The sequence below is a fragment of the Grammomys surdaster genome, unplaced genomic scaffold, assembly GCF_004785775.1.
Source record: "Grammomys surdaster isolate TR1022 unplaced genomic scaffold, NIH_TR_1.0 174, whole genome shotgun sequence".
Classification (NCBI taxonomy): Eukaryota; Metazoa; Chordata; class Mammalia; order Rodentia; family Muridae; genus Grammomys; species Grammomys surdaster.
In genome coordinates this window covers 24,574,722-24,598,243 of record NW_021604622.1, presented here as the reverse complement: position 1 = coordinate 24,598,243, position 23,522 = coordinate 24,574,722, and the positions used below count along the sequence as shown (strand labels likewise).

Here is a 23,522-nt window from a genome sequence, read left to right as displayed (position 1 = left end):
AGGGCAAGGGTATTAAAGTTCAAGCCCACAAAGATACACCTACTCCAACAAGACCACACCTCCTAATATTGCCACTCCCTGGGCCGAACATATACAAATCATCACAAACTCCATGGTAAAAGAAACATTTAAAAAGCCAAACAAGTAGTATATTACAACTGGGGATTCTTTTTTTTTTTTTTAACTTTCTGAAATTTTAACTTTTATTCAGTTCTTGGATGTTCATATCCTATCAGTCTGAGTCTTCAGAAGTAAGGATTCCAAATCCTTGGCTCAAAAGTCAACGAAAGAAAGCTAACTTTTCCTTAAGCCAGGTCTCAGTGAGGTCATCTGTGGTGCGGATTTAAAATGTCTTTGTAAGCTCCGTGATCTGCACCAGCCTGGTTTTACTTCCCGTGAACACCGTCTGTTGTTCAGGCTTACAGCCCACGGGGCTGGAGAAGATGAAGCACAAAGGGTAGGACACCCTTCTATCACCGTGCACATACTTGGAGGTGTAGACCACAAACCTGGGCTGTCTGTCTGGAAACTCCAACTTGAGTTCCTCTGGGGAAACATTCTGGACTTTGTCCTCCAGCCCCACCATCTGCCGGTCTTTGTCCGCTTTCATTATGGCAGCATTGTCGGTCTCATTTCGGAAACAGAATTTCCTCAGTGTTTCTTTTAGCTCCGGGTCCATTTCACACACCACCAGGGAGTCAGACATCTCTAATGATCCTTAAATTCTGGTCTCCAGCCTCAGTTTGTCCCCGAGGTGGGGCAATGTTCTTGATCTCAGTGTTGGGTGTCCCACACTGAGCGTCTCCACTGGGACCCAGTCTCCCAACTGGGGATTCTTAACCCACAGAGGAACAACGCTGCTGTTACCTGCCCATGTGGATATGACTCCCAAGTTCTGCTGGCATCTGAGCTGCAGCTGCGTGCCTTCAAGAGTTAACCTGGGGGAACAGTACCCTCGGCAGTTGTGTCTGAGAAAGGATCCTCTGCGGGGGCCATTCTCAGCTCAGGTTCTCTCCCTTCAAATGAATTTGTATTCTCACAAGTTAGAGCCTCTGACAGGTGGATTCTTGCCAACGGGACAAGAAGATATTCCTATTGGCCCAGTGCAAAGTGAACGGTTTCTCCTTAATGGTGCTTGTGTTCACTGTTTTTCTATTGCTGTGATAAAAACAACATGACCAAGCTATGTTGTGGAAGGAAGGCTTTACAGGGGTTTGTGGTTCCCGAAAGATAAGAGTCCATTCGTGTAGAGAAGCAGCACCCATGGAAGCTGGAGCATGATTCAGAGTGCTAACATCTTGAATGGCAAGCAGGAAGTAGAGGGCAAACTAGGAATATTGAGTCTAAATTCTCCAAGCCTGTACCCCAGCGATGTGCGTCTTCTATCTAGGTCACACCTTGCAAACCTCTCAGAGAGTGCCACCAACTAGGGACCAAGTGTCCAAATGTCCAATAGCATGGGGACATTGTCATTCAGTGCTCCTTCTCTCTGTCAACCCCGATAAAGTGAGCAATAGTCCCTCCAAAGTCTGGATGCTCTCCTGCCCTGAGAGTTCCTCTGCTGAAGGAACTAGTCCATGTAGCCTGAGTCTGTTTCTTGAGACACAGGCAGCATTCAGCCAGGTTCTTTGTTGGAATATAGCACAGATGACCTGTCACTCCTTCCTGATGAGAGTCCTTGTTCCCCTCTGAAACCTCACAAACCACATCTTCACCATCTGTGTTTCTCCACACTCTGGTCTTCAAAATTCCATCCCTAGAAAAGCCCATTAACCTCTGCTTAAAGTAGTCTGTATCTTTATTTCCCCAAAGCTCCAAACTCTTCCACATCCATCCCAGAACCTAGTTCAAAGATCCAAATTCTATGATAAGAATTTATCATATTTATCACAGCAATTAACCCCACTTCTGGTAACAATTTTCTGTAAAGGCTACATTTTTCTCCCCTGTGAAAAAATACCTCACAAAAGCAATTTAAAGCGAGAAGGGTCTATTGTGGCTCACAGTGTGAGGGTTCTGCCCAGCGCTCTGAGGATTATGTGGCTGGTCATAGCACACCTCCAGTCACCAAACACCAAGAGGCAAGTGCTGTTATCTGTTCAGGATCGCCTTTGTTTGCTTCTGCTTTTTTCTCAGTCCAGGACTTCACTCCATGTAATAGTTCTGCTCACATCCAGGATGGGTCTTCCGTCCTCAGTTAAAACTCTCTGGAAACATCCTCACAGATACATCAAGAGGATTTTTTTCTAGATGATACTAAATCCTGTCAAGCTGACAATGAAGCTTGGCCATCATACTCCCAAAGGCCCATGCTGCCCTCTAACCCCAGTATCTCAGAGTCTGACACTGTTGGTAGATAGACTGTCTTAGCTAGGGTTTCCGTTGCTATGAACAGACACCAGGACCAAGGCAACTCTTATAAAGACAAACATTTAATTGGGGCTGGCTTACAGTTTCAGAGGTTCAGTCCATTATCATCATAGCAGGAAGCATGGCACCATGACACGGTGCGGGAGAAGGAGCTGAGAGTTCTGCATCTTGATTTGAAGGCAACCAGGAGACAAGCATCCTTGGGCAGCTAGGAGGAAGCTCTTTTCCACAATGATTGGAGCCTGAACATAGGAGACCCCCAAAGCCCGCCCCCACAGTGACACACTTCTTCCAACAAGGCCACACCTCTTAATCTACCTCTCCCCATGGGCCAAGCATATTCAGACTACCACATGAAGAGGTGAATAAGGACTAGGGAAGTGGATTAATATGTTCAAGGTACAGTGCTGTGGGCAAGCACAAGGACATGAACATGGACTCCTAGCATACATGTAAAGACTACACATGACCATGTGCAGTCACCAAAGGTAGACGCTGATGTGGAAGTCAGGAAGTGCATGCTGATAAAAGCCTGATATGGATGTCTCCTCAGAGGTCTTCAAGAGTCTGACATATTCAGAGGCAGATGCTCACAGCTAACCTTTGAATTGATCATGGGATTCCCAATGGAGGAGTCAGAGTGAAGACTGTAGGAGCTGAAAGGGTTTGCAGCCCCATGAGGAGAGCAACAATACCAACCAACCAGAGCTCCTAGAGTCTAAACCACCAGCCTGGGAGCACTTAGGGAGGTATCCATGGCTTCAGCTGTATATGTAAGAGTGGAGGGCCCTGCTGGGCATAGGTGGGAGAAGAGATCCTTGGTCTCATGAAGGCTGGACACCCCAGGGGGTGGGAATTTGAGGGTGGGGGATTGGGTGTGGGGTGGGTAGGTTGGGGTACATCGACAGAGAAGCAGGAGGAGGGGTGAGGGGATTGGGGGTTCCTGGGTGGGTGGGGGATGGGGTAAGGGGATAACATATGAAATATAAATAAAACATCCAATTAAAAAAAAAAAGACTACACATGAAAGTTAACAACTAAACACTAATACCAGGAAGTGTGGAGAGGACAGAAATAGGAGGACACCTGGGACTTGCTGCCAAGTTTAGCCAAATCCGTAACTTGGGTTCAGTGAGAAACCTTGTCTCAAGAAATAAGGTGAAGAGAGCTCTAGAGGAACACACTCAACACAAACCTCTGACTTCCACAGAAATGCACATGCACATACCAGCACATAGGCATGCAAACCTCCGACATGCACATATCCCAGACACACACACACACACACACACACACAGATGAGTAAACTTAAACGGGGTTCTTAGAGTGAATCCTAATCCAATCTAATGGAATCCAATGTCTGGCTTCCTTAGGAGAGCAGACTAGGGTGAGGACCCAACAAGAAGGTAACTATCCAGAGCCAAGGAGAGAACCCTGTTGGTACTTGGACTTTGGACTCCAGCCTCCAGAGGTGAGGAGTCCGTCTCTGTGGTCTAACCCCCAGTCTGTATATATCACCATGGCAGCTCCAGCTCGTAGAGACTCATGCGTACGGTGCTGATTTTCTAATATGTGTGATGTGTTTGCACCAGCGTGTCCGAGAGCAAGGGAAAACTATAAAGCGGTTCTGTTCTTAGAAGATTCTGCTTCGCTAACCTTATATATATAAAGTGGGGAGAAGGAATCTCTTAGTTCTGCAGCCTTATCCTTCAGGCATAGGCCTTCCATCACGGACCACCCTTAGCCTACCAAGGAGAAGCCTGATTCACAGAGGCTTTGAACCCCAGCTTCGGAGCTGCTCAGACGCTGTCACCATCTGAGCTCATGCAGTCAAAGGGATTCGCTCATAACAGCAGCGCCTCCCCCGTGGCCTGGCCAAGAAGTGCAAATAAGGAAACGTGTGTGTCTTTACTGTCAGGATTAAGAGATTAAGTACTGCATGTGCCTTGTCAAATTTGTCACTGACTGCATGACTTAGTTTATCCAAAAGAGAAATGCCCTGCCTACACTGCAGAATTCACATAATTCTTTCCCCATATTTCTGAAACAAGGTCTCATGTAATAACGTAGGCTGCCCTTGAATTTACTCTGTAGCTGAATGTGACCTTCAACTCCTGACTTTCTACCTCTTATCTCCCAAGTATGGAATTACAGCTGTGTACCATCGCATCTGTGAAATCCCCCTGCGTGTAAGGCCTGTGGTGGACAGTTAACACATGACAGCAGGCATCAGTTTCCCAGCTACAGATTTCTCACTAACATGTTCGGGAAGGGAAACATCATATGGACCTTCTTTGCCTTTCTAGGCTGCCATGGGATGCAGTGTGGTAAGCGGGGATTGCAGAAGAACGTGACACTCCTCCATTACAAAATTCACTTTGTTCAGTCTTACCAAGATCAAATCTATGCTAAAGAGATTTTTTGACAAAATGCAAACACCTTTGAAGATAGCATTAAGTAATCTAACACTTAAGTGGATATGTGAACAAAAGGCCATGTGATAAAATGATCTATGGCACACTAGGGACCGGGCGTAGGTGGAGGACAGAGGCGAGATGACAAACCAGCTAGAAGCTATGCCTGCCTTGTGATTTTGCCAACTGCTACTTACAGAGATTTAGTCTAATGCCTTCTGCCACATTGTCGTTCGGTTAACTGTCATATCACACACATACACACACATACGTGTACACACATGCACACACACATGAACACACACTGCCAAGCTGAATTTAAAGCAAACCCTACAAGACCCCACTACCTAATGTGTCCAGCACAGTTGCAGAGATATGTGCAGTTTTCTGAGACTATTCTGGAGCTTGGGTTTTCATAACAACTTGGACCTGCTGCTTTTTTTCCATCCTGCAATATGACAGAGAAGAAAACTAACTCAACGTCTCCCTTCCACCCTTGGATTAAACCCGGAGATCAATGAGCCATTGTTTGATCAATCCTTCCTGGATAATGTTCGCGCCATAATATTAAATTAGAAAAATAAGACATCTAATTTCCCCGCCTATAAAAGTTATATGGTCCTTTTGTTCATGTTCAATTTGCATCAGTTCATTGAGTCACAAGTGTGCCGCTTCCAGGAGACTCATAATGTGTCATTATTACAGAGCACTTCAATCTAAAGGAAGGTGTCCTGCCTAAGAGGACTCTCCAATCACTCGAGGTTTCTAAGCTGAGAGACATTATTGTGTTATTTAGATGCCGCTGCCCTTTCCTTTATACAAATATCCCCCTTCCTATTAAAGTGTATGGTCCGCACTGTCTTTAGGGATAATAAGTTCCCTGTGCTTAATACCTGCTTGGGCAAGCGCTATTTTCATTGGTCCTAAAAATTACCTATTTTCTAAATGGAGTCCTTCCAAGAACAGTTCACTTAGTCCTGATCAGTAAGGGCAGACTGGGTTCTGTTCCCAAGGGCTTCTGGTCCTGTGGGCTGGCCCCTCCCACTTGGGACCAAGACATGCTCAGAAGTCTGTTGACTTGTCCTTCCAGTGAGCCCTGAATTTCCTCTAATCTTGGCCTCTAGCCCTTAACTCTGATGTCTGTGTCCCATCTTCACGTTCCCTAATCTAACATGGAGTCTAAGTAGCTCCTTGCCCCTTTCTGCCAGCAAACAGTCCACCAGCCAGCAGTATGCACAAATGCAGATACCCAGTCCTGTCCCAGTCGACTGAAGTTTGGAAGGATGCGTGGTCTCTCTACGGTTGCTCTCTTGACAAGGTTGGGCGTGGACATTGTCCCTTAAGGGAGGATAAGGAACCATTAATGAACTATACTGACAAGCAGATTCAGAGCTGTGTCTCTGGGCCAGCAGAAGATTCAGTGAGTCAGGGCCCTTGTCGCCAAGCCTGACGACTGCATTTGATCGCTCCAATCCACATGGTAGGAGAGAACCGACTCCTGCAAGTTGTCCCGACCTCCATGTGTGTGTGTGTGTGTGTGTGTGTGTGATGTAACTCCGACTCCCCCTGGTGCGTGCGCTCATGTGCACACACACGCTAATGTAAAAGGTGTTTTTTCAGTGAGCTTTTGTCCACTGTAGTAAAGCACTTCCCTAAAGGTTAGAGCCCAGCCCCCTGGGCTTCACGTCGTGGCCGCTCTGGTATAATTTAACCTCATTCATCAGCATCCCAACATTGTGACCACTCTGTTTTAAAAAACTTTTAGTAAAAAACGGTCTTGAGAACTTGCGTTTGTGGACATGGGAGTCTTTGTCAGAATTGCACGCCTCCTTCTATTGACCTTAGAGGTCTGTTCAAATGATTCTGGAGGCCCTATGAAGAGTGGGGGGAAAGCATCACTCTGGTTGTCGTGCGGCTCATACATGCTGCAAAGATTGCTTCTGCAACATCCCCATCAAGTGGCCGTCCAGCTGCTGCCTTCTGTCTACAGGAAGAGCTCTGATGCAGGGCGAGCCTAACTTAGGTGACTTCTTCAGGTAACTTCATGGAGCCCATTTCTTACTGGGCTTGGACTCCTTGTCTACAGCCGCCCCAAGATCCTCACTGCTCTCCAAAGCCAATCAGCACAGCCTAACCCCAGGGGCAGAGGAGCACACTGAGGAGCTCACACTCGTTGGCAAGGACCCCTTGGCCCAAAACATTTAGGAATGGGGGTGACACTGGGCCTTGTACATGCTTGGCAAGAGCTCTCCCAAGAGCTTTTAGCTTCTTTAGCTTTGAATTTTAACAACTTGTCACTGGTCCCTGAGCCCAATCTGTTTAGAAATGAACCATATTTCTGACATTTAACATGGTAGCTCTCATGAACAAACTTGATCAGTATCCTTAACCTAGTAACTGATAAAAATTCAAACTAGCCAGAGAGGAGACGCCCTCCCTGTACAAAATTCGTTGTCCCACTCTTTACTTAACAAAGCACCATCTTAAAGAATAGTGCACGACCTCAAAGAAGCCGGGCAGTACACTTCCATGGATCTCTGAAGTCACAGGACCTAACATCCGTTAATTCTCACCATAGTAAAGGGGAAAAAAGGTAAGTTTACAAATGACTGCAGTCTGATGCTTTTACAAACCCATTAGAAACATATATAAAAATCTGTGAAATACATTCAAGGTCCCAAGGACCCTACATCCCCTCACCACATATGTGTGGCAAGGAACAGGGCTGGCCCCTCTCAGTGCATCTGGAATGTCACAGCTATAGCTAGAGGAAGGGGTGAGAGCAAGAGTTAGACAGCAAGGTCTGTGCTCCCACTGAGACCACCCATTCACACAGAACTGATGCTTCACAGAAAAACCCAAGGCCAGGAGAGCTAAGGGGAACAGCAGTCAACAAAGGATTAATGCCCAAAACTTCCATGTGCTCCTTACAAACATACAAAGGTTCTAGCTCTTCAGAGGTCCTTGTACACACTAATAATTGTTATCTGTTTCTACATCCTCCCGAAGTGCCGGGGTCAGGAGACAGGCGTGTCTTCTCCTCATGGACCAGCAGAGCCTCAACAGACATCACATGTCATGAATGACTGAGGAGATAGATGCATGTGTCCCCCGGTTGGTCCTCGCTTACAAGGAAAATATCAAATGTTTCTGTTTCTATCAGTTTAGCTAAACACTCAGCCATCTTTTAACATTAAAATCCCATTAGGACATGTGGGATTTAGGTCCCAGATGTAGGAGCCGGGCTCCATCTTTTCTCTGACAAGGGCGGATGAGCTGAGCGGCCGCCATTCAATATTCATTTCTCAGATCTACGGAACCTGTCTACTCACACTCAAAGGTTTTCCTTAACTTATCTTCTATCTGAATCAGTCTTTTCTCAAAAGTGAGAAATGTCAAATAAATGGCTGTTCTCATAAAATAAGAGAAGTGATCGGCAGAAATAATCTGTGATTTCCCTGCAAAATCTTCCCCACAGTGTCTGAAGTAAAATACTGTGGGAAGACCAAAGACTGCATGGCTAGGTTTTAAAACTGATCCCCAGACCCGTGTCCAGTGTGTCACTGTCCTGGTGGCAGACACCAAGGCTCAGAGACAGTAAGTAAGTCACTGTCCAAGGCCTCCTGCAGGGATCAGGAGCTCTGCTCAGATTCTGAAGCTTACTCACTATTCACCGTCACAAACTGCTCCACAGACGACACCAGAGCTTAGTCATCACTGGTAAACCTTACTCCCTGAGCCAAGGACGGTCCTCAAAAGCCTCATCAAATCTGAGATCGTACCACTTAGATTGTAGTAACACAATGACAGTAAAACATACAACACTGCCTATCAGAGCCATGTACAGTTTATTCCAACTTCCCCAATCTTAAAACATGCGCATGTTACATAGTCCATTTACACACAGTTGTACATGTACACAGTCAATCAATAAAGCAGAGTAAGCCCCCGCCTTAGGGTAAACATTCCTTGTAAGTATTACAACATCTAAATGTCGCTCTGAATCTTTTAGAAAATTAATTTAGCTACAACCTACAGAAAGGAGATTAAATCTCAGTCACGAACAACATACAGGAAACTGCAGCTGTTTGCATAAGTGCCCCGTCCTCTTCACCCGAGCCATTAAACCATGCTGCTGAGATGACACCTTCTGACCCCCAGACTGTCACTTACTTATGTCCTATGCACCCTAGGGTATGCAAAGGAGTAAGCCTCCAGAACGTTCCACTAAGAGCACATTTTCCTGGGGAGGTAGAAGTGGAAGGATCAGAAGTTCAAGGTCATCCTTCTCAGCAAACTCAAAGCCAACCCCAAGCAGTAGAGTTTAGCCTTCAATGTTTCTCTGAGCCTCTGTTCGAGTTCTCAAGAAGGAATGGAGAGCTCCTCGGCATTGAAGGTCGAGGACCTTGCTCTGTCTCTGGCTTGAGGAAACCCACAGGTTCTCGAGGTTCAACTGGCTGATCCACTCACAATCAGGCCGTCTTCCCCGCGCTCTACAGTTCTACTGGCCGATCCTCACGATCAGGCCGTCCTCCCCGTGCTCTACAAGCACCCATGTCATATGCCCACACGGTGTCGATGCCCTCTCCAGTCGTGTGGTTTGGAGTCCAGTGTGGGAAAGGGAACCGACAGGCAATCACTCTAGCACCATCGTCAAGTTCCCGCTCAAGCTTCCGCTCCAGCTGCGGCATCTGTGGACAGTAACAGCCATCAGGTTCCCTGACATTGACAGACAGGACTTCGAAATGCCTCTCTGTACTTCAAAGGCCCTGAGAATACAACAAAACACATCATCTCAGGTACAAACACTTAATCAAGCAATCCATGAGCACAAGAAGACACATTACCAGCAGTTACAAGGACATTTTCTCATACCAATCATAAAATAACCTATTTCAGCAGATACGTATCATAAAGTCTTGCTTTTCTGACAAAAATCATGATATGGCAATTAAAATACTATTTTAAATGACTTACCTACTTAAGCACTCCAATATAGCATGTATCGGGTAAGACATTTTTCTACACTTTTAACATCTCTAAAGAGGGATACACCATACAACTGACATTATCCTAGAATAACTGCAGCATCAACATTTAGAGTCTGTGAAATATTGTTTAATCAGACCATGAAAAAGGATACACATTCTACCAATTAGAAATAATTTTAAAATATGTTTATAACATACTGATGGTGCATGTCCTCCCTTAGGGGTAGTTAGTTCTACTAAAGTGCAGCCAGGACCTCACACACGCTAGGCACCCCTCCTGCAGAGCTACCTCTATATCCGGAACGGGGAATTTCTGAATATAGATTATATCAACTTTATATTAATTTTACCACCCAACCTATCAATAAAGTGCTTTTAATATTTACTGAAAGTATTGACACTTTAATTACATCAACAAATTAGCAACTATTTAAAATTACCTATATTTGTAAAAAATGTACTTACACCTTCGTATTCTAAGATTGTTTGTTTCACTTTCTACTTTCAACTGAATTCTGAGAAGTGTAAAATCGAGGACAAGCTACAGGAAGTAAAAAAGCACCCACATGCAGTCACCTGGGGCAGAGTTCTACTGCTGTGTCATTGCTCACGGTGGCCCTCTTCCTCCCCGAACTCTGCCTCTACACCTCCTGAGAAGAGGCTGCTCACAACACTTCCGCCCCTTCCACGCTCCCTGTGAGGATCACCTCAGGAAGCATGTCATTCTACCCACAGTAACCCCATAACAATTCAGTGGCGTCCTGCAGCACCCAGGAAGGAGCCAGCAGTGAGGAAGACTCTTGCTTAGCCATAGGAGTTTTCTGGTTTCCTAACTTTATTTGTAGTTGTTTGCTTTTGTCTGTCTTGTACATGCCAGTCCAGTCCGGGGAGGGCTCTACCACTCAGACACACCCACTTCAGTCTCTTCAGACCTGTAACAGCTCCTTTCTTTCTTTGTCTTCCATGACAATGGAGCAAACGACCCTCCCCTCAGGTTCCCCTGATGTTTATTCCTGATGTCTCAGTGCATGGCATGTGGGTCTCTGGCAATGGCCTTGCTGCAAGCCTGTGAACCGACCAAGGCTCCAGAAACCCAGGAGGCCCTTCTGCCCTGACGGTTCCATCAGGCACTAGATCAGGGTGAATCTTGTATGTCCGTAATGTACTTGCTGTCGTCCCTTTACCCTCAGTGACCTGCTGTAGAGCACTGCAAGCACCTTCACTCACAGGCCACCTCTGCCCTAGAAGTAGCATACACTGAGGATCCTGACTGAACCATAAAGTCTTTATTTACCATAAAGACTCACAGTGACAATAGGTTAATCTTCCATCTGTCTCTAGGTGGACAGTTAGTATTCCGCTGCAAGGAAGAGCTTTCCCTTCTGAGTCCCTCTGTGTCCCAGCCTGTAACATCTATCTACTGCAGATAGGAATGTCCATGTTCTAATGGCTCATCCAGTGACTCATATTCACTGCTGGCCTTGCCTATACTAATGTTCAAACTGCCCGAATCTGGCCACGGAGCAGCTCTTGCATCCGGCTGCTCATCCTTTGGAAACACTACCATTATGTATTGTGAGTACTTCCGTATGTTTTGGCTCAAACACTGGTTCCAGCTTTTGTACCTTCCTTTCTGCAACCCTAGATCAGCAATTCTCAAGGATTCCTGGATCCCTGTAATGAAAAATGATACTTAGAAAGGAAGAACTAAGCAAAAACTACTCCCTCTAAAAGTACAACAGCAAGACAGAAAAAACCAACAGGGCTCTCATGAAGGTTTTATTCTTGACTAGCATGTTATAAAAATGGCTTGGAAAAACTCCCATGATATGAACAGCATAAGGAAAATTCTAATGCATCATTAGACTTTAATAACAAGAGAATAAATCTCATTAAGGAGAGATGATTTCAATTCTTCTAGTGGCTGGCAAAGATTTAAGAAAAGAAACTATTCCTTGAGGGAAAAATTAAATACACCAAAAATGAGACAACATGCATTTTTCAAAATATCAGGTTTCTTATGGTAATTTTGTTCATAAAAAGATAATTGTAAACATATTCACATTACTATTCTTTTCTCTTTTATAGTTTCTTTTATTTCAGAGTGACTGTCATATGCTAAGTCAAGATAAACCTAAAAATGAAAGAAGCTATTTCAATCGTAAGAAATTAACTGACTAAATTACACATAAATATGCATCAAATCTGTCCTGATATCACACACAAAGAGAAGCAGTGATGTGTTATGCCTGCCTAACAGAATTCAAAATTATTCATACAATTATGGGTTTCAAAGTGACACACAGTCATCATATTCTAATCATTCTTCAGCTAAAGGCACAAGGCAGGCCTCTGGCTACAATGTGACACAAGGCCTGGCAGCCTCCTTCCTCTCCCACTTGGCTGCAAGAGTGAGGACATCTTTACCAGGAGGATCTCCTGAAGAGATCTTCACTTGCATATGCCTCCCTTCCAAGACAAAGCTCAGGCCGTGGCGGCTCCTCCCTGAGGTCTGCCTGCCACTGGACTTGTGCAGGGTTCTGTACCGGAGCTTTAGACTCTTCCTTACCCAACACTTCCAATGTGATGCCAGGAGCCCATACTGAGCTGCTACAGACGGCTCCTCCTGGACCTCTCTCCCCCAGCTCAGCTCCTGGGGACTCAAACATCCAGGAAGCAGAAGACAAGAAGTACTTGGCCTTGACTCCTCTGTCTCTCACCAACGTTGGATATGCCCACCACTGCTGCTGAGTTTCTCTTTGCAGAGCAGCTGGAATTTGACATCTTCTCACCCGCTAACCCACTCGAGACTGAGTCTCTGTCTGTCACCTGGACACCCAAAAGAGAACATAAAATGTGTCTCCCAATTTCTAATGTCTCGGGTCTGACCTCCATGAAGTTGTGATGGTCTTTTTCTACCTAGCCAGTCTCTATGCCCTCTGCTTACCCTCGACAGCTCCTTCCCGTAGGACCAGCATCCTTCATGTACCAGGTCTGTTCCCTGGTTCATCTCAAGTCTACATCATCCTTATCCACTGTACATACTTGCTGCTCTCCAACCAACCACTCACTATTCAGCACTGGAGCACTGCAGGTCCTCGGTCTGGATGACAACTCATCGACAGTATCCTTCCTGGGATGGTGACTTGGCTCACGCCTTCCCTGCTTCCAATAACCCCTCAGAACATTCTTCTCCTCTAGTATATGTCATATTCTACATGGGTGCCTCATTTAACATATAATCTTTCCACTAGTGTAGAGGTGCTGTCAGAACATGGACCTCATGTGTTTTTGCCACATGTAACTTGTCCTTGTGACTGCATACAGCATGAACTCATGAAAACTTTGCTCACGAGAACCTTCTTAACACTTAGAGTATAAACTGGGGCTCTGGATAAAGGTGGCCACTGCATGAGACCTTACTTCACCTCATTTGTTGACTCCATTCTCCCAGGTCCTACTGCCTCTAAAGTGGTGACAAGGTACCTCAGGGTATTTGTATTTTGTTACTCCCTGATGTAGTCAAGCAATAGGGAGACCCTGTCTCTTACACAGCAGTCATCCTCGTTGCATGAGCAAAGCCTTCAGGCACAGAAGAGCCCAGTGCACAATATTCACTCAAGGACAGGAGCAAGGAGCTGCACATTAGAAAGCGGGGAGCATTGAGACCACTACAGGGCTGGAGAGACGGCTCAGCGGTTAAGAGCACTGACTACTGCTCTTCCAGAGGTCCTGAGTCCAATTCTCAGCAACCACACGGTGGCTCACAGCCATCTGTAATGGAATCCAATGCCCTCTTCTGGTGTGTTTGAAGTCAGCTACAGTGTACTCATATAAGTAAATAAAAGATTTATTTAAAAAAAAAAAGAAAAGAAAAAAGACCACTATGAACAGCTTCCCAGAGGAAGGGCAGGTGTTCACTAACTAGGCCCAGTGAAGAGCAGGCCTGAGGTCAAGAATGGAGAGAAGCACAGCCAAGTCCAGGGACTGACAAGATGAACGACTGTGCAGAGAACTAACAGAAAACTGGCTAAGACAAGGTCACGAGTGGGTGGGGGCCACTTCACACCAGTCTGAGTCCCTCAGCAGATTTAGACTTTTCCCTAAGACAGCAGGAAGTCACGGAGGGTTTTGCTTGGTGGTTTGGTTTGGGGGTATTTGAGAGAAGGTCTTAAGTAATCCATCCTAACCTCAAACACACTCTGTAGCCAAGGAATACCTTGAACTTCTTTCTAATCCTGTGCCTCTACCTCCCACCTGCTGGAATTACAGGTATGTGTCAGCATATCTGTTCTCTGTAGTACTGGGGACTAAACCTAGGGCTTCATGGACACTAGGCAAATACTCCACCACCTGAACTACAGCTCCAACATCACAGAGGGTTTTAAACAAAGGTCCAACCATCTTGCTCCGCATTTTGAAAAGAACCTCTTGGTCCATAAGCTTATGCTAAATGTGGGTACTTGCAAGCTTCAAAGTGTTCAGCAGGTCCAAATGGTACTAGTTATCCTACTCTGACACATGCTACACACTCAAGTGCTAGCACTAATTTCCACTTATAAACGCACTGCACCACTAGGAATAATCCAGTTGGCATCACAGGCAGGGCTGAGGATTTGCAAAGCCAGATGTCCTCCTCTCACCTCCCCTCTCCAAGTGTCCGTCAGTGAGTGCACAGATACCCTGAGATCCGCCCGACTCTCCAAGTGTCCGTCAGTGAGTGCACAGACACCCTGAGATCCGCCCGATTCTCCAAGTGTCCGTCAGTGAGTGCACAGACACCCTGAGATCCGCCCGACTCTCCAAGTGTCCGTCAGTGAGTGCACAGATACCCTGAGACACTTCCATGGCATGTAAGGTTTAGAGGCTACCTGCCCATGACAGGAGTACTAAGCAGCACTCAAGAGAATGGGATACACTTAACAGCATCCTTACCCAGACAATAAGCACTTTCCCAGGGCCTCACAACTATGAGAGGGCAAAGCTGGTCTCCAACTTCCCAGCCAGCACTCTCCCCTGCCCCTCATTACTTCCACTTGAGTAAAGTTTGATATGGGCTAAAAGTGGGGGTTCCACACATGAAACTCAGCCTTCCAGCTCAACAAAAGCCAAGTGAGCCGTCTGGGCCCCTCACCAACCCACCATGTGGAGAACACAGGCTGGCTGAATCCCTTTTGAAGGAACAGGAATGCTGTGAATTCCCACTGCTCCTCTCTTTCCCTGGGAATGGTGAAATGCTGAAATGACTCGGTTGAGAGTCGTCTGTATGCAGGGGAATAACCAATAATTACAAATGTATTTTTCAAAATAACAAGACTCACGCTGCTCCTGAGGAAACAGCCCTGACTCCGGCAGCAGAGCAGCCTCCACCAGCATCACGAAGGCCACTGCTGCCCCCAGCTGGGACAAGGCAGCAAGGCTTCAGAGCCTACGTGTCAGCCTCGCCCCTCTCCCGCACATCCACTCCAGTGAGTAGTACATCTCGGAAGGAAAGGCTGAGCAGTGGAGGTAGTAAGTCTCTGTCACAACCCCTATCTAGTCTACGATCCCAAATCATGTTTATCTGTGGGCTGTGGGAGCTGAGACTGGACCTCAGTCTGCAACCCAGGCTGGCCTCAAACTCACAACAACCCTCCTCCCTGGTGCTGAGATTGCAGGTGTGAGCCCAGGCTTGACCCAAGCAAGTTTTAAATGACCAGGGACCAAGACCTCACACCTGCCTTCACTTTTAGAACAGTTACTCTTGGGGACCGTAACAGACACACAAATACAGCCACTTTTGTAACAGTGTCATTGCTGGTTTGTACAGAGTCAAGACTGCACCACTACACTGAAAGTTCCAAGGTGGGGACAAATTTCTCAAGCAGTTAAGCACTATTTATAAAGGCCCGCATAGCTGGGCATGGCGGCACACACTCTCAATCCCCACACATGGGGGGCAGGAGAACTGTTGCAAGAGGGAGTAGGTGAGGCCACACAGAGACTCCAGCTCAAAAAGCAACAGCAAAAGTCTAAGGCATAAATACCAAAATAAAACAACAAAAACTAAATTTCCTTTTTTTAATTAAAAACCATATCAGTTATATAGCACCATTTCAGCAAACATCTAATTCTGCCGAGATTATTGTGGCTACAATTACAACTCTGAGAAGTAAAAAGGGGTTGCTATCTCTGGTGTCTAAGCCAGGAGTGACATAAAGCATCCTACCCTGAATGTCTCTGCAAAGGCTAGCGAGGCCCATTTTCAGTACAATAGTGTGGTATTTTCACTTTGAATGTACCTAATCAAAGTCCAATACTCAGTTCTTTGGCAAATCTGCGAATTGGAGGAAATTGAAACCAGTCAATGTTCATCCACCCTTAAAATTATCTTCCAGCATAACTGGAGGACTGATCAATTCAAAGGGAACATCCCATTAACTTCTGTGAGTGAGCAGCCGTGAAAAACACCAACGACACTCGCTGCTGCAACCTCATAAAGCAGTTTTCAAACTGCGATTGTTAAGGTTCTGGGAGATCATTGAGATTTTTTTTTCTCTGAAACTAAAGTTTTAAAATGTGGCTGAATCCTTAAAGATTAAACTTTGAAGATCTGTAAGTATTTCATTAAACCAATGAACTGAAATCCAATGTTCCCTCAAAGTCACCAGGAAGCTCTCACTGCCTGTGTTAGAGAGGTGATGTGCTGCATGCAGCTGGTAGTGTCAGCAACAAGCAGGTCACAGGGAACGGGGTGCAGACTCACCATCTGGGGCACACCAAAAATAACGACGTTGGAGTACTGTTCGAAGGTGACCTGACCAAGATGGAAACACAGGTGGGTTAGTTCAAGTCATGCATCTTGTCTCACAGGAGCCCACACTGACAGATGGCCAGCTTGCAGTCCCCCAAACAACAGCCGAAAGACACACTACAGAAAGAATACACTACCACACACACTCTGACACACACAAGTCCAATGCATCGGCTTTCCTGAAGCATCCTGGGACTCATCTCCCCGTCCTCACTGGGACTCATTCAGGGCAGAACTAGTCAAACACCTAAAGCCACCTGTTTCACACTGTGGCATCTTCACAGTTCTAGTCCTCTTCCTCTTCCTCTTCCCTAAAACAGTTTGTTCAAAGTACAATCAAATGGTTTTTACAGCAGTTGAAAGACGGTTAAAAGTGCTTTCAGCCAAAACTCTTACTGCCCAATAAAGTCCTATTTACTCTATGGAGGCCGCTCAGTTATACAGAGCCTGAAAACAATACGAACAACGTCCAAGCGCGTCCTCATGGCTGCCGAGGACACGGTACAAGTGCAAACTCCTATTTAAGAGAAAGCACTTTGTACAGCTTTCCTAACACAATGCAGTCTGTGGTTTACTTATGAGTACAGACATAAGATACTGAAGTGTAGCTCTCCATGACTGACAGGTTCTGGTGGACGTGGGAAAAGACTCTGATGTTTTAAAGAGGCCATCCACTGGTGGTTTGACCATGCACCTGTGAATATACAGGCAACACAAATTGGGCTGATGGGACTTTTATTTCTTTTTTTTTTTTTTTGGGGGGGGGGGTTGGGGGTAAGTTACAAAAGGGGAGGTCAGACCTGGAGGACAGGGAGGTGAGTGTGACTGGTTGCATGATGTGAAATTCCCAAATAATAAAAATACTGTGGAAAACAGAAGATACAAATATATTTAGAAAATACTTCTATTTCTGAGGATAGGAAGGAGCTACTATAGCATATTTCATAAACACTTCACTCTATCTTCCATCTTTGTCTGTCTCTTAGCATGCAAACACACACAGAAAAGCCAAATATTTATCAAGAATAACTATGCTTTCCAAGTGAAATGAAATATTTCATTATTTCATAAGAAAAAATGAAAATTCTTTAATTTGGTCAATAAATTCATAGCATTCATATGACTTTTATCAAAACCTGAAGCTTCAACACTAAAGGACAGCTTATTTGTAAGATCTATCAGTTTAAAGTGTGTATACATTTTGTTATGCCAAAATACTCACTTGGACTGTGTTTTCTCTTGACACACTCTGTCAGTCATACTAACTATAAATGAATACATCTATTAGCCTCTGAAGCTCCATCCCCCAGAACCGCTGCGTACCTTCCATAGATCTGAAATGTAGAACTTGGCCGAGCCCTGCACGCCTTCCCTCCAGGCACGGTATCTGGAGTACCAAACCAGCCACGGATTCAGCTCATACCCCACAGCTCGGAAGCCTTCCTTTGCAGCTGCAATCACCTGACAGAGGCAAGGGGTTAGCAAAGAAAGAAGTCACCTTGTATGAGCGTTCCCTATCTATGGTTTATAACCTAAGCCATCCTAGTAAAAAATACTTCTTGAGGTCTACTGAAAATAGGAAGGGATCAGGGAGAGGAGAAATGTGGTAGATTTAACGAGAATGGCCCCATAGGCCATAGTTGAACACTTGGTCCCCAGTTAGTGAAAGGTCTTTAGAAAGGATTAGCAAGAGAGGCCTTATTCAAGGAGGTGTATCACTGGAGGCAGGCTTTGAGGTTTCAAAAGCCCATGCCACTCCCAGTTACCTCCCTCTCTGCCTTCTGCAGGTCAATGAGATGTGAGCTACTGTTCCAGGACCCTGCCTGCTGCCATGCTACCCACCATGATGGCCCTCTGTAACTGTATCCCCCCAAAACTCTTCTTCTATAAGTTGCCTTGGTCATAGTGTCTTATCACAGCCATAGAACAGTAACTAAGACAGGAGCTACAAGAAGAGGGTGGAGCGACAGGGCCAGAGAACATGATATACACGGACAAGTCTCTCAATGAAACTCATTATTCCATGTAAATAATATAGGCTTTAAAATGGCTACTGCCCCCTTTGATGACAACAACATGTAAAAAATGCTATATCTTAACAAGACAATGGCCAACCTAAAGTTTTCTCCATTTTCTCAAAGATTTACCTTGAGTTATCAGGAGAGAGACACTCAGGGTTGTGTTGGACAAATGTATCCCTGATTCTGGCTCAGCTAACCCTAGGTGGCAACACACTATGGATGAAGATCTGCACATCTCTGCAACTGCTGCTGGCAGGGCAGAGGGGAAAATCGAAGTAAACAACAGATAATAAGCAATAAAAATAACCTCCCTAGGACCACAGCCTCCTGAGCCCTCAGCAGCTGTGGCTGTCTGCACAAGACAAAGCCAGTCAGCCTTCTGGACAGATGAAAGTGTCCCAGTGATGGACAACTGAACCATGGGAATTATTTAGTATCACAGAAGTAAAAATGGCTAAGGTAGTAAATGTTACAGTTCATAATATTCTGCTACAGTATAAGACGTGTTTTTGAAGCTACACAGAGAGCCTTTCCAGTGTCTCTGTCATGATTTCAGGTCTCCACCACAAAGCCAGGGTCCACAGGACTAGTGAGGGTGGTGCAGTCTGGCCGGTCTGTACACACATGTTGCCAGCCAGAACCCAGCCTCTGCCCACTGCCTCTACTCCTGCTCATCAGGATGTGGTCATCTGCCTCACCCTGCTTCTGAGGACCACTCACCTGCCGGTCAGTGACCTTTTCTTTACTCAAGAGAGTCAGGCTGGAATCATAATATATTGAAGCCACTAAAATTCTGAATTTCTTTTTAGACAAGGCCTCATATAGCCTGAATTCTGTATATAGAAGAGGCTAGCCTTGAAATCATAATCCTCCTGCCTCCACCTCCCAAGTCCTGGGACCACAACTCCAAGCAGTTATGCCCATGTTGAATTCCTAGCTTTAGTCAGGCAGGGCTTCACCATGTGAAGCACTCGCCCGAAGTGAAGCAGAGCTGTTCTTAGTTAACTCTCTGTCCACTCCTAGGAACCACTCCTTACCCACGTATCCATACAGAGAAGCACAAAGCAAGCATCCAAGCTGCAAGAGTAAAGACGATTAAACTCCAGGATGCGGCATGCCTCTTGTGATCATGCCGCCTTTACTGACCCAAAAATTCTAATAGACTATTTTATAATTGGCAATTAACTGCTCCTTTCTATTTGGCATGTTTACAGAGTTCTTTTCCTCCAGGGGGGAAAAAAATCAATCACAGAAAAATGAACTCTGAACACATGCTGATGGTACAACAGTTTTGCCAAACACAAAGTAAAACACACACTTTTCAAACTGTCAAATTTGGCAAATCTTTGTATAAGCCTCATAAGAAAAATGAAGCAGAAATTTTAACAATTCTGGTTCCAAACCCTAAACTGTTTTAGGATAACTCACAATCCGTCCATCGCCACTGCCAATGTCCACCAGGGGTCCTCTTCTATGTCGCAACATCTTGACAACATTTTCAATCTGCTTCGAAGTTGCAGGCACAAACGGCAAACAAACTTTCCGGAGGGCCGGAGTGATAAATGGTGTAGCCACAGCATACAGAGTCACCAGTGCACCACCAACGACCCCAGTAGCCAAGAATCCCCAATAGCTCTTCTTCAAACTGTCAGGTTCCAGACTTGTAGGAAGAACATGGCCCGACTGCCTTTCTTCCTCAGGCATTTCTAGGTTTGAGCCATCAATGAGAGAAAGCAGAAACACATGGAGGATACACTAGAAAACCATGGCTACATCTTCTCAACAACTCTTTTGACACTGACTCGTGCTTTTTGTCTCTGTGTGTGTGCATATGTGTGTGTGTGTGAGGGGAGGTCTTCCCACAGAGGCCAGAAGAGAGTGTCATCGGATTCTCTGGAGCTGGAGTTTCAGGGCTGTGAGTACCTGACATGGGTGATGGGAACCAACCTTGGGTCCTCTGTAAAAGCAGCAAGTACTCGTAACCCCTGAGCAACCTCTCCAGCCCCACTAATCCCTTTTAAAGGACAAGTTCACTGGATACTGTATAAAATTCTACAATGACTTCTAAAATCCTACTGGCAAAGTTAAAGTGATTTGGGAAAGTTCTTCAATACTAAAGATTAAAATCTTCTTTCCAATGTATTGATTTAGTGTGTCTAGGACTCTAGTAATACGTTATCTCAGTATCCATTACTGCATGTTTTAATCATAAAACTTCCCTTTTTAATCGTCTGAACAAAGAAAGCTTCAGCTTAGAAACCCAGTTTTTAGGCTTTACTAGGACAGAATTAACAAAAATACACTTTGTCCATTTAATGTGTACAATTCACCGGGTTTTAGTATAGGTATGTATAAGTCTCATCAGTCAATTATAGAAGATTTTTATTGCCCAAGAACCCTTGTACCTTTCAGCTGTCACTCCCCATCCACCCTCTGCCATCCGCCCTAAGTAACCACTACTGATAGTCTGTTTCCTCAACTGTGGACTTACACGTAAGTGTCTTCAAAGGTGACTTATATCAACTAGCTTGCAAGGGCCAGGGAGCTGGCTCAGTGGGTAAAGGTGCTTGCTGTTCAAGCATGATGACCTGAGTTCAGATTCCCAGCACCCATGAGAAAGCCAGGCACAACCACAGCACTGGAAGGTGAAGACAGACAGATCCCAGCAGCTGGCTGTCGAGCCAGCCTAGCAAAAACAGGCAAGGTCGGTGAGTGGAGCACAACAGAAATACCCATGTCAAACTGTGGCCTACATGGGTACACATACGGAACTCCTGCACACACACACACACACACACACACACACACAGACACACACGACCATGCAAATATATACATAAATCTGTATGTGTGTGTGTGCGTGGTCTCACCAACTTACTACATTTAAAGTGGTATCTTCTAGATTTATCCACGCTGCTCCAAATCAGTACCTGATTCATTATAACAGCTGAACATAAGTATAATTATTTAAATCAGAACCATTTCCATCATAGACAGATCACACTGTATCAATTTGAGCGATGACAGTTAAACACGTGTCAGATGGCCCAAGTTCTGCCTCCCCTGTACACACATGTACCATCCCAGAAAGCCTCATCAGTCAATAGGCAGTAGTGACGCCCTGCTCTCCAGGGTCTCCCAGCTGGCCTTGGAGTTGTAGGAACCAACTCAGGCAAAGAAGTGTCAGACTATGTGCAAGCATCTGAAGAGATACAGAGGAAAGGAAGCAAACTAAGAATCTCAACTGGGGGCAAAAGCATCAAGTCACTGGGCCAGGGCACGGAGGAGGACAGAGAAGGAGGACAGAGTCCTAGCCGGAAGGCAGTCTGTGATTCAAGTGGGACCTGCTCGCTCCTTCACCACGTGGGACCCGCAGTCTAAGCACGAGTGGCCAGGCCTGGCAACAAGTGCCTCTACTTGCTGTGCCATCCTTGAAGTCTTCCTTGAACCCAACTTGATGTCCACCAACAGAGGAATGGATACAGTGTGGTATATATGTACACAATAGGACTTTATTCTGCTTTAGACTCAGAACTATCATGTTTTCTCTCAGATGTAGAAGAATGCTTGTATTCGAGTGTGTGTTGTGTTGGTTGTGTGGGAAGAGTGGGAGGAGAGAGGATAATGGGGACAGTTACTTAGATGTCATGGCAAGGTACAATGACATATATATGTACATATATATGCATATATATGTGTGTGTATACACACACACACACACACACGAAATGTCATAATGAAACCTTGTTTATGCTAACTTTAAAAACCTTGTCCTGACATAATGTCAATCTGTGTCCTTTCAACACATGTCCACTTTAGATACTAGGAGTTATCCTAGACAGCATTCAGACAAAAAATAAGATGCAGAGGACACCATCAAGAGATTTCCTATTCTTCTCAAATAAATAAACAAAACGGATTGCAGAATCTACCGTCTGAATTTTTCAAAGCCCAACACAGCATCACTGAGTCTAAGAGACAAAGAGCTAGCCATTAGGCAAGATTAACAAACCATCACCTGTATGACAGACAGTAGGCTAGCTTTCAGGTCTGTGCTGTTACATGCATTCTAATTTTGAGTACCTAATAAAAACCGACAATACTGCAGGGACAGTTCCCGTTCTGTGGGGTACGGGGTGGAGAGTGTGGAAATTCGTAACAAGTAAGTCCAAGCTTATAAAATGAATCGTGATGTCTGGCAGACATACGGTGCAATTAATTATCTTTCTAACAGCAAAACGCTGGGGGCAAGAAACCAGGCCGTGCTACTAATACTGCGTGGTGACCAGGCTACGTTCAGCAACCTTGTAGAGTAGGTGGTATTATTATTATTATTATTATTATTATTATTATTGCTATCTTTGCAGACAAGAATACAAAGCCGAGGGCTCAATAACTTAAAGCAGCAGCTAGTCCATGACAGGGCGGACTCCAGCAGTCCTAGGATCATGTGCACGGAGGTGCGGACAGCAGCCTCCAGCAAGCACCGTGGTAGCCACGACTCAGCCAAAAAGACACCGACCGGCGCGGAGCGGAGAGCACGGCAGCCACGCGCGCCCGATCCCCACACGCGCCCTCGCCACAGACAACTGAAGCGCCCGCCGCCATGCGGGTGAAATCTCACCTACTCGCTCCATCACGCGAAACTTCCGGGTAGACCGGAAGCGGAATCTACCCAACGTCTCAGTGACGGGCTGACCACAAAGGGGGGAAAAAATGTCTTAAAGAAATTACCTCCTCGCTGCAACTCTGCATTGGAAAATTTTCAAAACTCAAATCCTTGAATCAGTGACTGAATTATGCCTAGCATTAGCATTTGTGTCCTAGACATAGCCTTCTAAGTTTGGAACACCCCCTCGGCTCACAGAAGATAAGACGTCTCCAATAGCGGCGGATTCCAGAAGGTACTCGGCGGCGCAAAAAAAGTCACTCT

The 23,522-nt window shown here is 45.5% G+C and overlaps 1 protein-coding gene and 1 pseudogene across 2 annotated transcripts; both read right to left on the bottom strand.

Moving 5' to 3' along the window:
* Positions 1-343: 343 nt before the first annotated feature.
* On the bottom strand, positions 344-706 carry LOC114621436 (annotated as a pseudogene).
* A 7,903-nt stretch (positions 707-8,609) lies between these two features.
* Positions 8,610-23,515, bottom strand: Atpsckmt (ATP synthase c subunit lysine N-methyltransferase). Of its 2 annotated transcripts, none has more exons than XM_028767521.1 (5): positions 23,324-23,515; positions 20,018-20,295; positions 17,892-18,029; positions 16,521-16,571; positions 8,610-9,475 (listed from the first exon to the last, which is right to left on the bottom strand). In XM_028767521.1, the coding sequence occupies exons 2-5, from the start codon at positions 20,291-20,293 to the stop codon at positions 9,278-9,280; spliced, it is 663 nt and encodes a 220-aa protein (XP_028623354.1). In that variant the 5' UTR covers positions 20,294-20,295; positions 23,324-23,515; the 3' UTR covers positions 8,610-9,277. The 2 variants fall into 2 exon arrangements, with proteins under 2 accessions (XP_028623354.1, XP_028623353.1); XM_028767520.1 differs by lacking the exon at positions 23,324-23,515 and adding an exon at positions 23,214-23,245.
* Positions 23,516-23,522: the final 7 nt, after the last annotated feature.

What these genes read in the sequence shown, in the direction of transcription:
- Atpsckmt (XM_028767520.1), bottom strand. An exon ending in GCAGTGGCGATGGACGGATT is followed by an intron (nt 18,030 to 20,017) that starts GTGAGTTATCCT and finishes TGCCTCTGTCAG; the next exon opens with GTGATTGCAGCTGCAAAGGA. An exon ending in ACATTTCAGATCTATGGAAG is followed by an intron (nt 16,572 to 17,891) that starts GTACGCAGCGGT and finishes CATCTTGGTCAG; the next exon opens with GTCACCTTCGAACAGTACTC.